At 43.7% G+C, this 19,033-nt stretch overlaps 1 protein-coding gene across 4 annotated transcripts in view; it reads left to right on the top strand.

Moving 5' to 3' along the window:
- The window catches only part of TNRC6C (trinucleotide repeat containing adaptor 6C), a 544,733-nt gene that overhangs the window by 218,539 nt on the left and 307,161 nt on the right, over nt 1-19,033 (top strand). For 3 of the 4 annotated variants that reach the window (XM_063120370.1, XM_063120371.1, XM_063120369.1), the window contains exon 5: nt 1,701-1,762. The exons of the other annotated variant lie outside the window; for it this stretch is intronic. In XM_063120370.1, coding sequence (XP_062976440.1) covers nt 1,701-1,762 — 62 coding nt within the window. The remainder of the gene's footprint in view (nt 1-1,700; nt 1,763-19,033) is intronic. 4 annotated transcript variants of the gene reach the window in all.

The following is a 19,033-nucleotide window of genomic DNA, read 5'->3' as shown; positions in this document are numbered from 1 at the left end:
TTGGACTGCTTACCTGTGTTTTGACCTTGCCATGCCTCAGACCCTGTTGTGCTTCCAAGTGCTCGTTTCCCATTATGCTTGTGGTCATTCGCACTAGTGCAGCTTTGGATGCTGTCCATTCAGCAGAAGAATCCATTTAAGAAAACAGTACATGTTTAAGCAGTCATTAACAATTACAATGCAGCTGAAAAAGGAATGGCAAAAACAACTATTTACAGTGCAATTTTATGCATGTCTATTCAGAAGTAAGACCCATTGAGTCTTACCAGGTAAGTGGGTATAGGGCTGCATCCCTAACCAAACTAGAAATATCTAAACTATATATGTACCATTTACAGTACAGTAGACCAACAATACATTATAATGTATTACAATGTGTCCTTATCTCTATATCTCAAGGGCAGTTCCAAATCATTTTAAAAGTCATTTGTTATTCCTTGTCCCTGAGCACAGATTTGTTAACTTGTCTGTTTTAAGTTGGTTCCACATTTTATTCTACCAAGTTGCATTTGATGGTTTCATTTGACCTTTCCAATGTGTAGTTATTACAACTCTTACAGCTATCAATAATTGTGTTATTAGATATTTATGTAACAATCCTTCATGTTCCTCTGTGTACAGTCCCAATATTGCCAACTTAGGTGTTCTTATTACATATTGTTTTGTGATTGTCTTGACCACATCTGATCAAAACATCCTAAACATTTGTCTTCCATGTGGCATAGAAAATCTGGCACACATTACTTTTCTCTCCCACAGAGATTCATATTTGTTTTATTCATCTTCTGAATCTTTTTTGGTGCTACGTACTATTTTATGAACACCTTGTGGCAGGGATGGGGAACGTGTAGCCTTCGAGATATTATTGGACTGCAGTTCCCATGTTGCTGGCCATGGTGGCTAGGGCTGATGGGAGCTGGAGTCCAACATCAGGATGGCCACATGATCTCACCCCTGCCTTATAGTTTAATTCTTGAATTTGAACACTTTATAGATCTCATTGTGCCACGCTGAAAACACATTCTCATACTTTGAGGTCATGAGTATGAATACATGATCAAATGCTATAATTCTAAACACACTTCCCAAGAAGCAAGTTGCAATGAAAGCGATGGGACTTATTTCCAAAGTCAGGTGTGTGGTTATTTTCAAAAGTAACTTAGAAATCACAGGCACTTTGCTCTTTTGAATACCATTGTTGCAATTACTAAAAATTGGAATTAGTGTTTGTAAATGTGAATTAAAAGCCTTCGCTATCTAGGCACTTAATTACAATAGTCTCACTGCTAAATGGTTATCTGTTTTGCGCAAACCCACCCTTGCAGAGGCATGTTAACAGAACTGAGTGGGTGGGAAAGATATAGCAGATTATTTAATAGAGAACAGGGCACTGTACCATTTATCTAATTCAATTACATTGCTTGAACTGTCCAGGTATTGCAACTGAACTGTCTGGGAACACCAAGGGTGTCTCTCAGGCTATATCTTGACCAGAAGGCCCCCTCTCCCTTTTAGGGGAATTGGGAAGAGCGAAAATACCAGAATTCCATAGAACAGACAAAGTATTGTGCTTGTCTTACCACCTTCATCAGTGGATACTGTCATTCAAATGTAGAAATACCCCATCATTTGTTTTCGGATAAACTGTATATCTCCATGTTAGTTCAACATTTTATTTTATTTTTCCCTCTGTCTTTCAGCAACGAATAAACCATCAGATAAGTCCTTGCCAGAAGGCAGCCTTTGAAGGAGTCAAGAGCAGGTAGGGATTTCATCGAGCGCGACATCAAAGTGACAGGTTCGCTTGTGTGTTTTATGATGACACGGGGGCTCGGGAACTTCTTTGTCCTGTCATACTGTATAATTTCCCATCATGATTTAGCCTGCAAGGTTTACTGTTTTGGAATCGAGATAAAGGGCTGCTGCTGGCCTAATGGGATTTTTTTTCTGCACGAAATTATCATTTTTAAAGATACCTACTAGGGCAATGTGAGTTGTAAGAACTCTCCTCCATATTTCAACACACAGTAAGTTATTAACTCTGTGTGTTTGGGTTTGATGTGGACATGAGAGGAGGTCGGGCTGGGTGCCTAGATAAGCCATTCCCAACCTGGTGTCCTTCACAGGGGCTGGACTACAATTCCCATACTCCCCCAGCCAGTGGCTGGCCTAGATGGAGAAAGGCAGCATGGTCTCTTCCTAGGGGTTCTTCAGCCAATGGCTAGAAGAACGTTTTGATCTTAAATTGTATCCATATGTAATTTTGCTATACTGTCTAGATTTTGGTTCTTCCCCAGGCCATTGGATGAAGCTATACTATATAGATGAAACTCAGCCAAGTTTATTCACATTCTGCAAAATGGGGCCAGTATCCAATACTGCCCATCCAGTTGTGGTCTGCATGCTGGCTAATGCCACCAATTCTGTTCCACAAGCAGCTGCTAGAGCTTGTAGATTTGTGATTTAGTGCTTCTGGGGTCAACCCAGAAATGAACAAGCAGAAATGCTTGTTTCTGAAAGGGGGCAGATCAACAGAACTCTCTTGTGTGAACTCTGCTGACCCAACCCCTTCCAGAAATGAGATTTTCCTCTCATTTTGGGTTGCCTCCAGAACTACTAAATTGTCATTGCGCAAGTGGTGGAATTGATGGGGTGCAAAGGAATCGGTGGATGCACAAGGACCCCATTGGATACTGCTCTGAGATTCCTATGAATTTCAATATTCATTTGAGAAAATCAAGTTTCTAGCCCTCATGGTGTCACTTCACATGCAATTGTAGGAATATCCTTAAGGATGGTGGGTTTTGGTGGAGAAGGGAGAAAGTGCTATAGACAGGGTGCCATCCACACACTGACTGGTATTTGCATCAGATCAGTTTTTAAGATGAGAGTAGGGAAAGTGTGGAAGATATCCAGGTATTGGGTGCCACCCTAGAAGCAAGGTGTAAAAGGTAGATGGAATGAGGAGAAGCAACTGGTTCAAGAAAGACTCCTGAATGAGATTTGTCTTGGGATGGGTTAAATGAGATAAATACACATCCGAACAGTGGTTCTGTTTCAAAATGCTAAGTTCTAGTGCAGTGCTTGAAGTGAGATGGTTTCAAAATGAGGTGTTGGGTGAAGGGAAGGATGTGAGATTGTTAGGCCAGGCTCAGTTATGTTTGCCTAAACAGGTGAGATGGTATCCCATCCCATCCTACCTCATTTCAAGATTGTTCTGGAGGAAACCTTTGTTCCATCACTTGTGTTCTGTGACAAGTGATATTGCTGAGAGCTTAGGTGGAAGATGGGGACAGTGGCTAGTCATCTTGGGCAGAGATGTGCCAAGCCTCCAAACAAGTATGAGGTGGCAAAGTAGGTGACAGAAAGGTGGCTGTTACTTTGCCACTATATCGAGTGGAAGAGCGAGGTTTTCCCTATCACCCTATGAGATACTACAGACTCTATCTGCGTGAACACAATCATTGGTAGTACTAAATGCCAACATTTTCTCCCTCTTTAAAATAAGACAGGGAGCCACAGAATCTTCAGAAATTTGCTTTTCCTTCCTAACAGCTCAGTCCATAGCTTAGTAAGGCTGGAGCAAAGGGGAAGAAAGAACTACTCACACATTGCAACCACAGTGCAAGAGCTTTAGGGATACAGTAACAGGAAAGGAGCAGAGGGAGATAGATAAGCACCAAGAAAGGCTTTACATTGGTCTATTAAGCTGTAGGATGGTTGGAGTTTCATGTGATATAGCAAACAGTTCTACTGACACTTTTTGTACTCCCTAGTTTTAAATTAAAGGAAGTTCTCCACTCTCCTGCTCCACTGTTCAGTACTGGTTGTGATTCATACTGTGACGGAATGATCTTTGGTCTGGCTGCTGTAATATCAAATGGTTGGTTATAATAACTGTGGACACAGCTAGGCAGCAGTATGTGACTGTTAACAAATATGTTTCTGGACCAAACACAAACTTTTAATGCTGTCAATAAATACAAGCACAAGAAAGACTGGTTAAGCACCCATAAGACTACAGCATCCATTCAAAATGTCCATGTGTGGGGGGGAAGATACCAGGAACTTTTTATCAGCTCTGTCTATAAACTGTTTTTTAAAAATATCAATGTTTTATGCCAGTAAAACCTGAATTCTGTTTCCTGTATACATTAATCAAATCCAACTAAAAGCAACATTGTCTCTTTCCTACAGTCCTGGTAATCACAGGGTATGGGAAAAAAGAGCTATGGGGGGTCATTGAGGCTCCACCATTTGCATGGGGTCTTCACTTCCTTGCAGGCTTCTGTAGTTTCATCATGACAAGATACTCTCAAACCTATTTTCTTAGCCTCGGGGGCTATTTCTGTTTTAATGGAAGTTCTGATCTTAAGATTCTAAATTCTGTGTCCAATCCCAATTAATGTGCTTGCTCTGTGCAGTCATGGTACCCAAACCACCCCGCTTTAAATTGAAGTGAGCAGTTTACAGAACTGAAAAGGCAGATGGATTTTCCAGGGCTTGTGAAAAGGAACTGAAATGGAAAAGCACCTGAGGGTCTCATGCATGAGTAGAGGTTATCGTTGACTTAGTTGTGTAAGCCTATGCACATTTACTTTAAACATCGATAAATGCCCTCCAGCCACGAATCACATTTGTTATCTCGGTCTTTAAGTCCCTGTTATGGTATGGTAGAGTCAATGTGTGTGTTGTCCCCCCGCCCCCCTTTACATTATCAGTTACTCTGAGAGACAGGAGAAATGAGATTCTCATTATTCAGAGGCTCTTATCCTCCATTTTAACTCACTTCTATTACCTCAGACTTACTCATTAAACCTGCAGCGAACTGAATTAAACAGTTAAATAAGACATACTAAAACACATTTTAAAAGGTCTGTCATTGAGGGCTAAACTACACACAACGTTAAATATTTATCTTTTTGTTTTACTTACAAGTCAGTGCATGGATCCTTCATCCGGATGAAGACCACCATGCATAGGTTAGGAAGGTTTACATCTTCCCTTCTCAGCCAGTTATTTTTCCTAAATTCACTCCTTCTCCACTTGTGTATGTGGGCTAAATAAAAAAGCCTCCGTTGGCACCAGTAGAGTTTGGGGGTTTTTTTTGAGCCCCCATGTGTGGTCAAAGTTAGACCTTAAATCTCCATTATCTGTGCATAGTGGTTCTGATCTGGATTGGGCCCTGCATGCACACTTGTAAATAAAAAAAGAAAGAGGCTAAGCTGCATGCTATGTATTTAATATACCGTGTAGTTTAGCCATCGGGTTGTGTCCTCATGTAACTAGCTCTTGACACTGTAACAACTCAAAGTATGATCTTAATCTTGCCAGCAGCTTCTTCTAACCTCTTGGGCAAAATACTGAAATGCTGCTTTCACCATCTGGCCACCTTTTAGATGTAAGACTCTCCTAAAGCCCATTTGACTGTATGTGTCATTTCAGGGAATGGCAGGAGGTGGGGGGAGGAATAACGAAGAGGTTCATCTAAGTGATGTAATGTTCACTTACTGAGCCCTCTGATCAGCCACTGCCCCCTCTGGAGCCTTCAGAATGTCGTGTAAATCTCCCCATGGTTGAAAACGGAGCTAAATGCCCTGTAAGAATGTGCCTGGATCCAAGTTAGGGCCTCCGCTCCTATTTCAGACTCAGGCACGTTCTACATTAAGCAACTCCCACGTTCTGTGAATAAATTGTGCAAATCGTGGTGTTCGCTCAGCTCACAATAGATACAGAGTTTCACAATATTTCAAATATTTTGCTAATGGACAAGCTGAAAAAAAGCAAGCACAGAACAGTTCTGTCTTATAATGTTGTTGTGACTTCAAGCCAGCAAATATATTAAGTGATTTTGGCCATTGGCAGTGATTAATAAATAACCATTTTATATATTAAATCTGTGTTCATAGATTAGGGATGGATGAGAATTTCATTCTGTCCAAATTTTTATAAGAATTTCTCCAAATTCCGATTTCTGCATAAGCAGGATGGAAAGAACTTGAGTTTAAAATTAATTTTAACGAAGGAAAAAGCAAAACTGAGAGATTTGTCCATCCAGGCAGAGGGCTTTGAGTGCTTAGCTCTTCAAAGTCTAAGTCTGAATACCTGGGTATTCATGTTTGTAGTGCCACCACTTCTATTTTTCTGGATGTCTTCTCATCTTCTTCAATAGCTACATGGTAGGCAGTTCTAATGTGCTCCTCTAGCTGTACCTATTGAATTGGACCCATGTGAAGAGCCAAGATTTCCCCTTTTGTTAATAAGAACTTACCAAAATCCACAAATTACTTCAAAGGGGCTGTCTATATATGAGGAAAGCCCCATGGTGGCTGCGAATTTGCGTTGTGTCAGTTATAAGATGCAGCTGCAGATTTCCAGCCACCATGGGGCTTTCCCACGAAGCTGTGCTTTGAAAAAGTCAGGGATTTACCCCAACTTTTTCAGTGGGAGTGAAGTCAATTCAGCACTTCTGCTGTCTGACGTCATTCCTGGGCTGATCCAGGGGGCGGTCCTGGTGGAAGGCAATTGGCAATGGGTTGCCTTCTCTCAAGAAGAGGGCAGGTGGGAGGCTTCACTACCTGGATGACTGCCAGAATCCCCACGCTCCCTCCTTGGCATCCGGATTACCTGATGCCACCCTGGTAAATAAAATCATGGGGTTTGGGGGGAAGTTGGTGCCAACTGGACACCGTAAAGGCAGCCCCATAAACAAAATGGAAAGAACTTACATTGGGGGAGAAAATTAAAATGTGGGAGAAAGTGAAATGGACAGACTTGTCCATCTCTAGTAAGGAAGAACACACTGAATTTTCTGTTTAAAAAATTAAGAAAAATCATACCATTTTCCCAAGCCAAACTAAAGGGCCTGGAAAAATTGTCCATACACATCTGTTCCTAGGAGCCACCAGCTCACCAACTCTCCAAGCATACTTCCCCTTCCCCTGCTCTTGTAACAACTGATAGGCACCTGTCAGGATCTGCTGGATCTACTACAAGCTGCAGCTTCTCAGTGAAGAACCTTTCTGATTGACTCCTCCCACCCAGGCTGACCATTGGATCCTTCTGGGCAGGAAGGAGTATAGAGGGCTTCCAATCCCAGTTGAGTTTTGGTTAAGCAACAAGGTCTTCCTGAGCTCTGGTGTGTTCCTACATCCTTGGCTATTCTTCTGTTCTGACTTCTGGCTTGCTCCTTAACGCTCCCTTTGGCACTGACTGATCCTACAGACTTGTCTCCTGGCTTCGAATTCCAGGTTTCTGGCTCAGCTCTTATACTATTGCCCGCTATTATGGTCAAGTGAGATCCAGGAGAACGAAAAGGGTTGCATATGCCATTGCTACCGCTATGCCCAACCCCTAAGAGCATCTTCAGAAGTCCTTCTCCAGGTGCCCACATCAAATGAAGTGAGATGAGTGGCTACCAAGGAAATGGCTTTTTCAGTGGTGGCACCCCAGTTGTGGAATACCATCCCCATAGACCTGCCCAATGCCTACATTGTGTTTTTTTTTCAGTCCCATATGAAGAACTTTCCCTTTCCCTCCTCCCCCTCCCCCCCATCTGTTCCATTTTCAAAACATGTTTTAGTGCTTTTTAGACCTTGGGTAGTAGTGTTGTCGATTTTATTCTGATGAGTATTCAACTTGTTTTTAATTTTATGTTCATTTTGTATTTTTTAATATATATATTTTATGGTTTTATTTTAGTTTTCTGTACTCCATGCAGAGAATTTTTTGTTAATGGGCAGTAAAAGTGCTATTAGTAGTAATAATGTGATCACTACTTTGGGCTCAGAATCCTTGCCCTTACAATAAATATTTATTGAAAGGGCATTAAGTATCCACTCTCTTACCACACTTTAACCCACCTCAGTTAATGATTATGATGGGGTGGTTAATAAGAACAGCTCTTCCGTAAGTAATCCTTATTCTTTGTTCTCGGGGATGGATCTCCTCTGCCTCTTCACTGTAACTAGATGCCTTTTCTAGCGTCTCATTTTGTTTTCTCTGCCTGCATTAGAACAAACGTGGAGACTTGTTTACAGTTATTGTAAAGCACCCTGGAATTTTTTAATTGAAGGGCAGTTAGAAGTGTTTTAAATACATACATTTACTATTCTAGGCTAAGGGTGGAGTGTGTGATAACGAAGGAGAACCAGTTGAGAGCAATCTTGGCCACTTCTTTCCCATGCTTTATTGGCCCATGGGAAAGTAAATACTCAGTAAACATTACACAAAAACATTGCAACAAGAGTCTTGGGGAAAGAGGAGTTTGGGCTGCTTCCAGCCAGATGAGTATTTTCTAGTCATTGCTCTTCTGTTGAAAGCTACAAGTGGAATTACAATTGAGTTCTTCTACACTTTCAGGACTATTGACCTTCCCTCACCCCCCATATGTACGTTCTGCTATGTTCTGTCCACACCAGTGGCCGTGACAACTAGGCATGTACAGATTTTGTTAAATCTGTTTTGTTCATTCATCCACTCACTGATGGAATCTATTTTTTTATGAATGTAAAAGAATTTTGTTCTACTTCCACAAGTGTATGTTAACACTAATCCTTCCTATCAAAAGTCAGTAACTGGTCTGCAAATTCACAGAATCTGCACAACTCAGAAAAAGCCGGTCCACTGCAGAATCTGCAGGTCAGATTCGTAGAGATCCAAACTCATTTGAATCCATTTCCGACATCACTAATGACAGTAACTGTAAATTGGACTATTTGAAGCTCAACTCACATTTAGCAACATGGTTAATGATGGGAATGGGAAGGAGATTTTAATAATAATATAATTAACATTATAGCGTAATGCAGTTGTAGCACCATAGCACTCTTTCATTTTTTTAAAAAATATATAGCCAGAAATGCATTTTAGCACTAATTAAAAGACTGATGACAAAAAATAAATAGGGTCATAAAATGGCACCACAAGGGTTGTTATTGATGTTTGCTGAGCTGTGATCCACTTTCCCAGTCAAAAAAGATGGAATAACACTAAAAGCAACTTCCCTTGTGAAGATTGCCCTACCTTTCTCTTCTTCTAAAAAGGCTGAACTTTCTCAATCTGGGAAAAGATGGAAAAACCACAAGGAAAATACAGCATGGCAATGATTAGATGATTGTCTGATGTGGATGACCCATATGAGTGAATGAAGCATGGCCATTCCAACTAAATGCTTAGCATGAAAAGCCCTGGGGTGGAGAACTAGGAATGGGATGAAGGGTGAATTAATCCTTTCCCTGCCTACTTTTTCTCTGCTCTAGATGGATGGATGATCTCCAAGCAGCTACCTCCACCCAACAGAGTTCCAAAGATAAGTTTGCGTATTTAAAAATCTGAAGGGGAAACACCACTAGGAGGAGCAATTGAAAGCAAAAAATGGCAGGTGGGGAAAGGGCAAAGCATCTCCCTCTCTCAGCTGCTTCTCAATTCCGAATTTCCCTCTCCTTGAAAATTCTCTCTCTCTCTCCCTCCATACTAGTTCCCTGCTAGATGTATGAAGCTAGTCTCTCATTTTCTTGGTTGCAACAACTTGACAATGCTGTTTGCATGTACAAACATAATACATGGACTCGACAATTAGCATTCTTGACTTCAAGCTATGTTTGCATTCCTAGACACTGGTAAAAGTGCTTCAGAGTCTTGGAAGTTGCTGCGGGCCCTTAACTAGCAGTTCACATGACTTAAAGCACATTCGCACATCACATTCCATGTCCATGCAAGTCATTTCAACCCTCTTGTTGTGTGGATTCAATCTTTTTTCTTTCTTTTGAGGCAGTTTTATTAATGGCTATGAATTTTTGCTGCGAATATTTACTTCGGCTCTGAATAGAAACAAAGTAGTAGAATCATAATAGCAGACGTGTGTGTTCTGAGTTGTCACACACACACACACACACACACGAAAAATTGCACAAGGAAGTCTGTAGATGGTGTGTGTGTGTGTGTGTGTGTGTGTGTGTTTAAAAACATTTCCATCATTATACAGGGAGCCAGAAAGAAACTCACTCTCTCTCTCTCTCTCTCTCTCTCTCTCTCTCTCTTTTTCTGACTATGGCTGTAGCAATGCAATGCCTTCAGTCAGTTTTCCATCCAGGGCTGCAGTCCCTGGCTGATGGATGGGGTAAGGTTGCTGCTGAAACATTCCGTCCCATTATATTGCCCCAAGGTGATAAGTAAGCAACATGGAAGGGGATTGAAAAGGACCGAGAGATTCATTGTTCGAGAGATACTAGAAGCATAGGAATACAAAGGGGCAGGCGCAGTGGCAGAGACGAAGGCAGTGTGTGAATAAATAATAGAGTGGCAGGGACGGACGGCTGAACTGAGAGAGACCCCTGGCTTCTTCCAGCTTAGAATGAGGTCACTGTACTGTCCATTATCCAGAGGAGAACAGTGGGGAGAGGTGGGAGAGAGGGGGTGGGGGAGTGAGCCTTCCTGGGTCCCCTTTGCTTTCTGCCATGCTGTGCCGAATATGCAGATTATACCAGCAGTGAGGAAAATGATTATGCAGAACTCCCTCTAGGTATGAGTGTTCATATACAAACTCTTCCCCACCACCCTCTCTCTCTCTCTCTCTCTCTCTCTCTCTCTCTCTCTCTCTCTCTCTCTCTCTCTCTCTCTCACACACACACACACACACACACACACACACACACACACACACACCCTTTCTTTGCTTCTATCATTATGGGGAGGGGGGAACCAGAGGGACCAATGACTGGTACCAAAGAAAGCGCACTCCCCATAAACATCAGCAGGGAAGTGCAGTTTGCATTGTTCTTTTCTTGCCCGCTGCCAGAGACTGTCTGGTTTTAATAACCATAAATCAGCTCTGGCTCATGCACTCGCTTGCAGTTCTGGGGAGGAAAGAAGAAGAAGAAGAAGAAGAAGGAGAAGGGGGAAGCCTTGCCTAATCATAATAAAAAGGGAAATAAAAAAAAGTCTCTTGCAAATAGGAGCAAGAGAAGAAGACAATAGCAAGATGGCTTTCTATTCCCAGCTGTGGTCGAGAGCCTTTTTCCGTGCTTCCATGAAGAAGGGGAGCTGGACTCTCTGTAACTTTGCATGGCTGCTGGGTAAAGCAGCTCTGAGTGGAAGAAATAATTTGAGCCCAGCACCAACCTACAAATATCAAACAAGGGAGCGGGAGGGGGAAGAGGGGGGAGCGGGAGTGAGATGTGCAAGCATATTGCTAATTCAGAGGCTTCTTTAAAGGGAGAAAGAAATTAATCAGAGTCATTAAGGCTTCAGATGCAGGGGGATGATTTAACTATTTCAGGCACGCTTCTGCTTTAGCATGGCAATTTCATTGAAAGCACTGCTAAATGAAAGCTACCTTCCCCAACACTGTTCGGGGCCCAAACAGGAAATGAGTGAGTGTTTATGAACCAGCCTCCCACCTCTCCCAATGTAATAAGACAAGAGGGGAGGGAAAGAGCCCGTTTGTGTAGTTCTCGTTGTACGTTGCTTGTCAAGAGCGTCCCTGTGCTTTCTAGCTCCCTCCCTCCCTCCCCTGCTGCTACTTCGTTTACTGACACCTACTAGTTGCAGTGAGGCCAGGCCGGGTCAGGGCAGCAGGTGGCAAGAGGGACATGCAAACTCTCCGGGGAAGGAAGGCTACCCTGAGGGGGAAATGTTAAACCCCACAACCTTGTATGTGCAGCGCATTGGAGGAACTCTTCATATGTTCTTAGGGCGTTGAGAATGTCAGACTAGGGGGCTGCTGGGTTGCCGCTGCCATAAGCAAAACTCCACGCTTTCTCTGTAGCAGGTTGGTGGCACCTAATCCCGAGGCAGAGGGAGGGCGCTGGGTTTGTGGTGGCCCCACTGCTCACCAGTTTGCCCCCTGCATTCTGCCCAGGCTTCCAGCAACCAATCAGGGATCGCCTCCTGCCCAGCTCCAGCCTAAGTCCCCAACTTTTTAAATGCGGAGCTTCACAGGAAAGCCCCACGGTGGCTTCAAGGTGGCTGCTGCATTGTATAAGCGACGCAACGCCACCGTGCACCGTGCTTTCCGAGCATATAGACAGCCCCCTCAGGTTGGGGAGAGCAGAGTTCAGCCATGAAGCTCACTGGGTGACATTGCACCAATCCCTCTCTTTCAGCCCAGCCTGCCTTGCGGAGTGGTTGTAAGGACAGGGGGTGGACAGTATTTTTTAGGTATGCCACCCTGACTCCTTGGAGGAAAACCAGGCTAAAAATGTAACAAACACAATTGTTCTGCAATTATCTGTTTTCCAAGATTGATAACAAACTGGGAAAAATAGTTTGGGAACTGATACCCTTAAGCTGTTCTTAGAGCTTCGCAGTCATCTGAGAGAACTCAAACTTTTATCTCCTAAACAAGTAAGTTATATCACAACACTTGTAGCCACCAGCCATGAAAGGCTATTACAGAGCATCTTCAAGTATCTGTAGAAACATCAACTGCTCTGTGCCCATTAACCAAATCATACCAAAACATGACCAGCTCTTCACATGAACATGTCTTCACGTGATGCAATACAATGGCATTCCTGTTGCTGTCTTCCAGCCCCATCAGCTATCAGTGAGTTCTGCACTGATTGTTTTTTGCATGCCACCTCAACTGGATGTCATTGGTCCATTGTAGTGGTATGTTACAAGCCAGTCCACACACTGGTGGTTTCTTGACAGCCATCCTGGTCCTGGAGCTGGTTGCCTTCCACCAGGCTCTACCCCTGGATTGGCAACAGAGCGATGTTATACAGCAGAAGCACCATGTTGACATCACTCCTTTTGAAAAAGACAGGGTAAATCCCCAACTTTTTCAAAACACAGCATCGTGGGAAGCCCTGCGGTGGCTGTGAACCTGTGTCTATGTTGTCTAACTGACAAGGTGCAGATCCACAGCCACCACAGGGCTTTCCCCTGCATGTAGACAGCTGTGAGGGGAAAGGAATGGGTAAGGAAGAGGGGGAAGTGAAGTCGTCTTCCAGCAGGTCTGGTGGGAATGGATGCCGCTTCCCCACTCAGTTCCCTCTGTACAGCCTGCTGAAATGGCTGCTGGTGGTGACAATTGAGGAAGGAGAAGCATTCACAGGGAAGATCTCCCTTCTCTTCTCCTTCCATGTAGCCTGGTGGAATTTTGGCTTCTTCGGTCTGTTTGGGTGGGTGCCATTTCAAGGCCCAGTGGAGAAGCATTCGCCCGGTGGCATCTTCAAAAGGCCAATGTGCGAGGCAAATGGGGTTAACCACACATTTTGCCTTGCTGTATGGCTTGACCCCTAAGAGCAAAGGGCATGAGAAAAGGCCATCTTACCTGCGCTACCTCCTTACTTTCTCTCCCATGACGGCAGTTCACTAACTAAGAATCTTAATAGCAGAGGGAGCCCCCACCTCCACACACATTTTAAACAAAAAATAGTCAAAATCAATGATGATGACAGAGCTATAAGCTGAGCAGTGGGACTGGAGAAAAAAGCTCTTGGTGTCAAATTTGATGTGGGAGACAGTTAGAAGAACCTATTACCAGCTCAGTTGCCTTAGGGGATGTTGGTGGGTACAGAGAACAGTGGAATGTCAGCGAAACGGGCGAGCAGCCTTTTTTCCCCACCTTGTACATGTATCATTAATGTGGAAGGCATACATTGTCAGCTATTAGTCTGGGAGGGGGGATATTGATGGTGGGGGGGGAGAGAGATGTCTTAGTTTGGCTATGCTGTCTGACTCATCATGGCATTCGTGCACATACCTCCCAGGGTGTTCTCTTTCTCTTTTTCTGTTAATATCGTGTTAAAGACAGAATTTAACAACTGATATGATTACGTCTGAGGAATAAAAGCCGGGTTGGGGAGGGGGGATAGAGAGATCCTTTGCTCAAGCTGCCTCATTAAAAAAAGAAAAAAGAAAAGAAGCTAAATATATGTATTGTGTCGCTGATGTTTTCAGAGATGTTTTGCCTATGGCAATCTGGTGCCTGTGGAAAAATCACCGGGGTGCAAAGATTATCCACCTCTCAATGCTCTTCAAGCCTTTCATACAGTCTTTGACTGAACCCAAGTATACCTCCAGACCTGCAAGGCTTTGCTATCCTGAAAATAGCTGACCCATAGACCATCACAGCAAATCAAACATAGGATAAAACTAAGCTGGTAAATCTAACCCAGGGAAGAGTGTTTAGAAATCATGGCTATGTTCACATTCAGAGTGGTGTACATGGTCTCAGAGGGAGAATTATCTAGCTAACATTCAACCTTTTTAAAAAAAGATTCTAGTCCTCATTAGGGGAAAAACACATTGATGTGCATCTACTACATACTTTAGGAAACGGTAAACGGTGTATAAAGAGAGAGAAACAAAGCAGTGCATATGCAGTGGAAGCAATGGCCCCCATCCATTCATTTGCAATTTTGATTTGGAACTTAGCGAAGTGTGTGAACTGCCTTGTGGAAAGTGCGCAAGATAGTGCAAGGCAAGTTACATGTGAGCAGTGGGCATTTCCAAATAAGTAGAGAAACTGCACTTGTAATTGCAAGGCAATTAAAAATTCTGTTGTCTAGATATTTTATATAAAGAAAGAAAAAGGACTGGGAAAGCATACATATTCAACGAGTGGGAGAGGGGGGAAATCTGTCTTACAGCAATAGCCATCATTACTTTGGGAAGCTATGCGTTTAAGAACAATTTCGCTTCACCTTTATTGATTCAGAACAGGGATGCTAATGTTCCTTTTACATGAATAACCCCCTCTGTAGCCAGGAAATGTACGCCAAGTCGCAAGAGGAACTCGGGGATCATGGGCTTGACTTCATTTGGGATTGTGTGTAGCTAATATTCTGGTTAAATAAATACATTTTGCTAATTGGATTACTCAGACAGCATAATATAGTGCTGGATTTCCAACACGATGCTAATAAATTGTGTGAAGAACTTAATCATGTTAGCTTCCAAAAGGCTTGTAAGAGATGAAATTAAAAAATAAGTAGAAGTTGACATCTACTGCATTTCATAGTGTCTTCATTTTCTTCATCCTCCTTAGAGTTCATTTTAGCTTTGCTGCTATGGATTTCCCTCTCTCTCTCTCTCTCTCTCTCTCTCTCTCTCTCTCTCTCTCTCTCTCTGTGTGTGTGTGTGTGTGTTTAATCTGTGATTAGGAGGGCTAGGGTAACACAATACACCCCAGAGGGTGGGGTAATACCCTCCTTGTCATTGTCTCTCCCACTTATACCGATTGATATCAAAGTAGAGAGAGCAAGACTGTAACCCTGTCTTTTGGAGGCAGAGGGGATAGCAGCTTATTTTCCTGGACATGATACAAATGGGATGAGGGGGAGAGGTGTTAAAAGAGCAGTAAAGGCCATGAAGGAAAGTAGGGAGCTTATCGGTAGTAAAAGATAGAGAGCTATAGTTTGGGTCTGTAACCCCAAGCTGTAGGTCAGGTTTGGTTGCATAATATTTTATTTTATTTTTTAAAAAATCACTGATTTGGTTAGCGCCCTTGAGACACTGAGGGCAACAGAGGCAACTGGAGCACGAGCTGGGGTCATACTGGAGGTCTCGGTTAACGTGTGTATGTCAGCAAAATGACGGAGCTATTGTACGCAATGGTTGCCTCTTGTATAGCTGCTTCATGGAGCAGCCCTTCCTCCCCACTTCCTTAGGATTTTAAGAGGAATTGCAGCTGCACTATAACGATGGTGGAGAGCTAAACACACGTGCGCGTCCTGCAAACTTTGCTTTCGTTGCGGTGGACGTTCCCCCGTGAGCACTCTCTTGGTTTTGTGACTGTCCCAGTCAGAGCTCCAGGGCCCCTGGGCTTTTTACCTTGGAATCAGCAGCAGCCTTCTTGCCCTATGAGACTGTTGATTCAGGGATAGCAACTTCTCTAAGAGAACCCTGGGATCTTTGATGGTGTAAACAAGCCCCAGTAGGACCAGAGATTTCCATCAGCAGCAGCAAGTGACAAATGCGCTGTTAGGAACAGATAACTTGCAGCCCAGTCAATAGAATAACCCTGGGAGTTATATATAGCCTAGTATGTATTATTTATGTGACAGCTTGCTGTCAATGGCAGCCTCTCTCTCTCTCTCTGCTGTGAAATACCGGCCAAAGCAATGGTTGACTCACGCTTAAGCTTGGTACAAAATGCACATGCAATGCCATCCATTCTGAATCGGTGCACCCACACTCCTTTGCCCCTGTTTCCCAGCCAGTCACCTCAGGGATTAGGATTAAGCCTGGCTGGGGAGGAAAAGGCCTCCTAGGAGAGCCACATGGGGAAAATTAGGCAGCAAATTAGGGAAGTGGCAAGCCTGACCCAACCCTGAGCCAAGACGACTCTTCAGATGAAGAGCCAAAAGGAGTCTGTAGGACCACCTGACTCCAGGCATCTCTGGTAGCTGTGGAGAAGCAACATTGGGTCCTTCAGCAACAGTGGACAATGAGGAACCTCTAGATGGGCCCCCTGAGGGCTGGACCTCAGCTGTGTAGCCAGAAGAGGAGATCCATCATCTATCAGACCGTAGAGCACACTGGCACCAAAACGTGGAGGCACAGGCTGCCACTCGGAAGTGAAGCACACATCTCAAGACCCGTAGAAATCAGGGTACTTGAGAGTAAATGCCAACTTGAGAGTAAGGGTCTCCTCAGAAGTAGAGAGACTCAGAAGCCGACTAATGGCCTGCAACTGTACCTGGGTGTGGACTGGGAGACTTCACTACATAAGCTGTCAGTTATCTGCTGGTTTATAGAACAACACCTTTATTTCAGTTCTCAGTACCTTACAACCTAGTTTTCCTGGCCTTGCTTCGTCTTTGGACTGATTTCTCATGCTGCTGACCCCTGGACTCTTGAAAAGACCCTATTCCTTGGATTGTGATTGATTTGAACTGGTTGGCTGTGTTTAACTCTGCCTCAGTCCCTGCTTTTGGACTGCCCTTCTTCTTGGCCAGTAATACTGTGATTCTGATTTCTGCCTGCCTTGCTGAAGAGATTTGCTTCTTGGTTTGCCCCAGGACTGAACCTGACTCAGCCAGAGCAGGACAGGAAGTGTTGATTACTACTAGGTATGTTCGACGCTGGGAAATACAGTTCTTTCTTGGTTCAGCAGAGTTCCATGTTGTGTATGACTTGATTTACACTTGCAAGCCAAACTGTAGGCTGTTCTGCAATTTGTGCAAATTATGGCCAAAGTTTTACCCATTGTACAAATTCGGCTGTAGTTTCTGTAATTTGCAAAAAAAATGCCATAATTCATGCAAATTCAGCCATAATTTGTGCAGATTGCTCAGAAATTTGGCAAATTGCAGGACCTTCCTGTGCAGAACTCCCAGAACATCTGAGAACTGGCCCAACTCACTACAGTTCAAGCTGGGTGCCACAGTAGGAACCTAAATAAAGTGAGGGGGGCATAGCCTAGGAAAACTCATCCAACTGAACCCCCAAATGGATTTCTCTGACATCCCTAAGTACGTCCTCTCCCTCCTGCTCATCCTCCCTCTACAAATCCTTCCCCCTTGAGCCCACCAGTGTAACATATAATTCCATTCAGCACTATCTCTTTTTAGTTGAAGGAGTGCCTTTTACCATTCCACCCTGCCCAGCAAAGTTCACACCTTTCAATTTCAAAAGCAGAGAAGTAGGGCCGCTGATGTTAAAGTGATCAAGCATCTCCTGGTGTGTTACATCCCCTGCTCCCCATAAATCTTTTAGCCACTGAACCACAAATAACTTCTATAAGTTGAGAAGCAGGATTGCTGTTAAGTGAGTGTGCAAGGAAATTAAGGCACATTTTACATCCAATCTCAAATTACTGCAAACTCATCAGCATTAGCCCTGTGCAGGCATTCACCTGTGAGGGAGCAGAGGAGGCATACACAACCACTATGATCAATGTCTCCAGGTGCATGGGTTCCTCAAAAGACCTTTGCACATTGAGCACTAAGGTTCTGAAAGGGGGTTGTAAGCACAATCAAAGAAAACAAAACATAAAACCCACCCTGCTTCAACCCAGTGTTCCCACAGGAAGCAACTGATGCCTCTTTGCCACATATTGGTCACACATACCCCATTTAAAAGCCCTCTTTTATTTAAAATATGCTCCTTGTCTTAGCTTTCCAAATCCCCATATACCAGACCCTTTACTTTCAATCTGACAATCCTTCTTCATCCAGAGGCTTTCTCAGAAGGGCTATTTGTTTGTTTTCCCCTTTATTTACCAGCACTCATATCCCCATATACCAGACCCTTTACTTACTCTTGCTTTCAATCTGACAATCTCTCTTCATCCAGAGGCTTTCTCAGAAGGGCTGTTTGTTTGTTTTTCCCTTTATTTACCAGCACTCATCCAGGGATTGAAGCCTGAAACTTCCAAATCAATTGCAGAACATATCTAATATGCACCACCCACCTACGAGCACACCTGTACCTGGATGAGGTTATTAGAATGTTCTGCCCCCCCATTCCCTGCTAACTGTCATCACCCCAGCCCTCAGAACTCCCAGTGTGCGGTAGAGGATTCTGATGAGGACAAGGTTACTTCCTCAGGGTAGGGCACTCAGAGCCTTCATGGCCAGAGCACACAGCCCTGCCATAGTCTTCTGGATCACAGAATGGGTCCCCAGCACAACCTCCATCTCCCCAAACTCAAAGAATTCTCAGGCTACAAAATCAGGTAAGGGCCCTTTAACAGTCCAGTCAGCTCCTCTGAGAAGGATGGAGCTGACCACACTACAAACCTTGTCAGCCTACAAAAGGCTTCATTTGACTTTAGTTCCCTGCTGAGACAACACCCTCCTATTTTAGTAGGAGAGAGTTGCAGCCTGCAGGACCGAAGTGGAGCTATCCAAGAACCCATTTTCTTCCTGCCTTGTTCTGACTGCCTTTAGCTTCTCCTGATATTGAAGGGGAAGAGGAGAGAGAGTGGGATAGACTGAGGCATATTTGAAATGAGTTTTGTGGCTCACCTGGAAACCTGGTCTTTCATTCCCAAAGTAATCACCTCTCTGTTTCTCCTCTGCTTGGGCAAATCCAATTTTTGCTTAGTGTTGCTTTTTTGAGGCAGCTTTAATTTTTA

This window comes from Elgaria multicarinata, chromosome 3, assembly GCF_023053635.1.
Source record: "Elgaria multicarinata webbii isolate HBS135686 ecotype San Diego chromosome 3, rElgMul1.1.pri, whole genome shotgun sequence".
Classification (NCBI taxonomy): Eukaryota; Metazoa; Chordata; class Lepidosauria; order Squamata; family Anguidae; genus Elgaria; species Elgaria multicarinata.
This window is presented reverse-complemented; position numbering and strand designations above follow the sequence as displayed.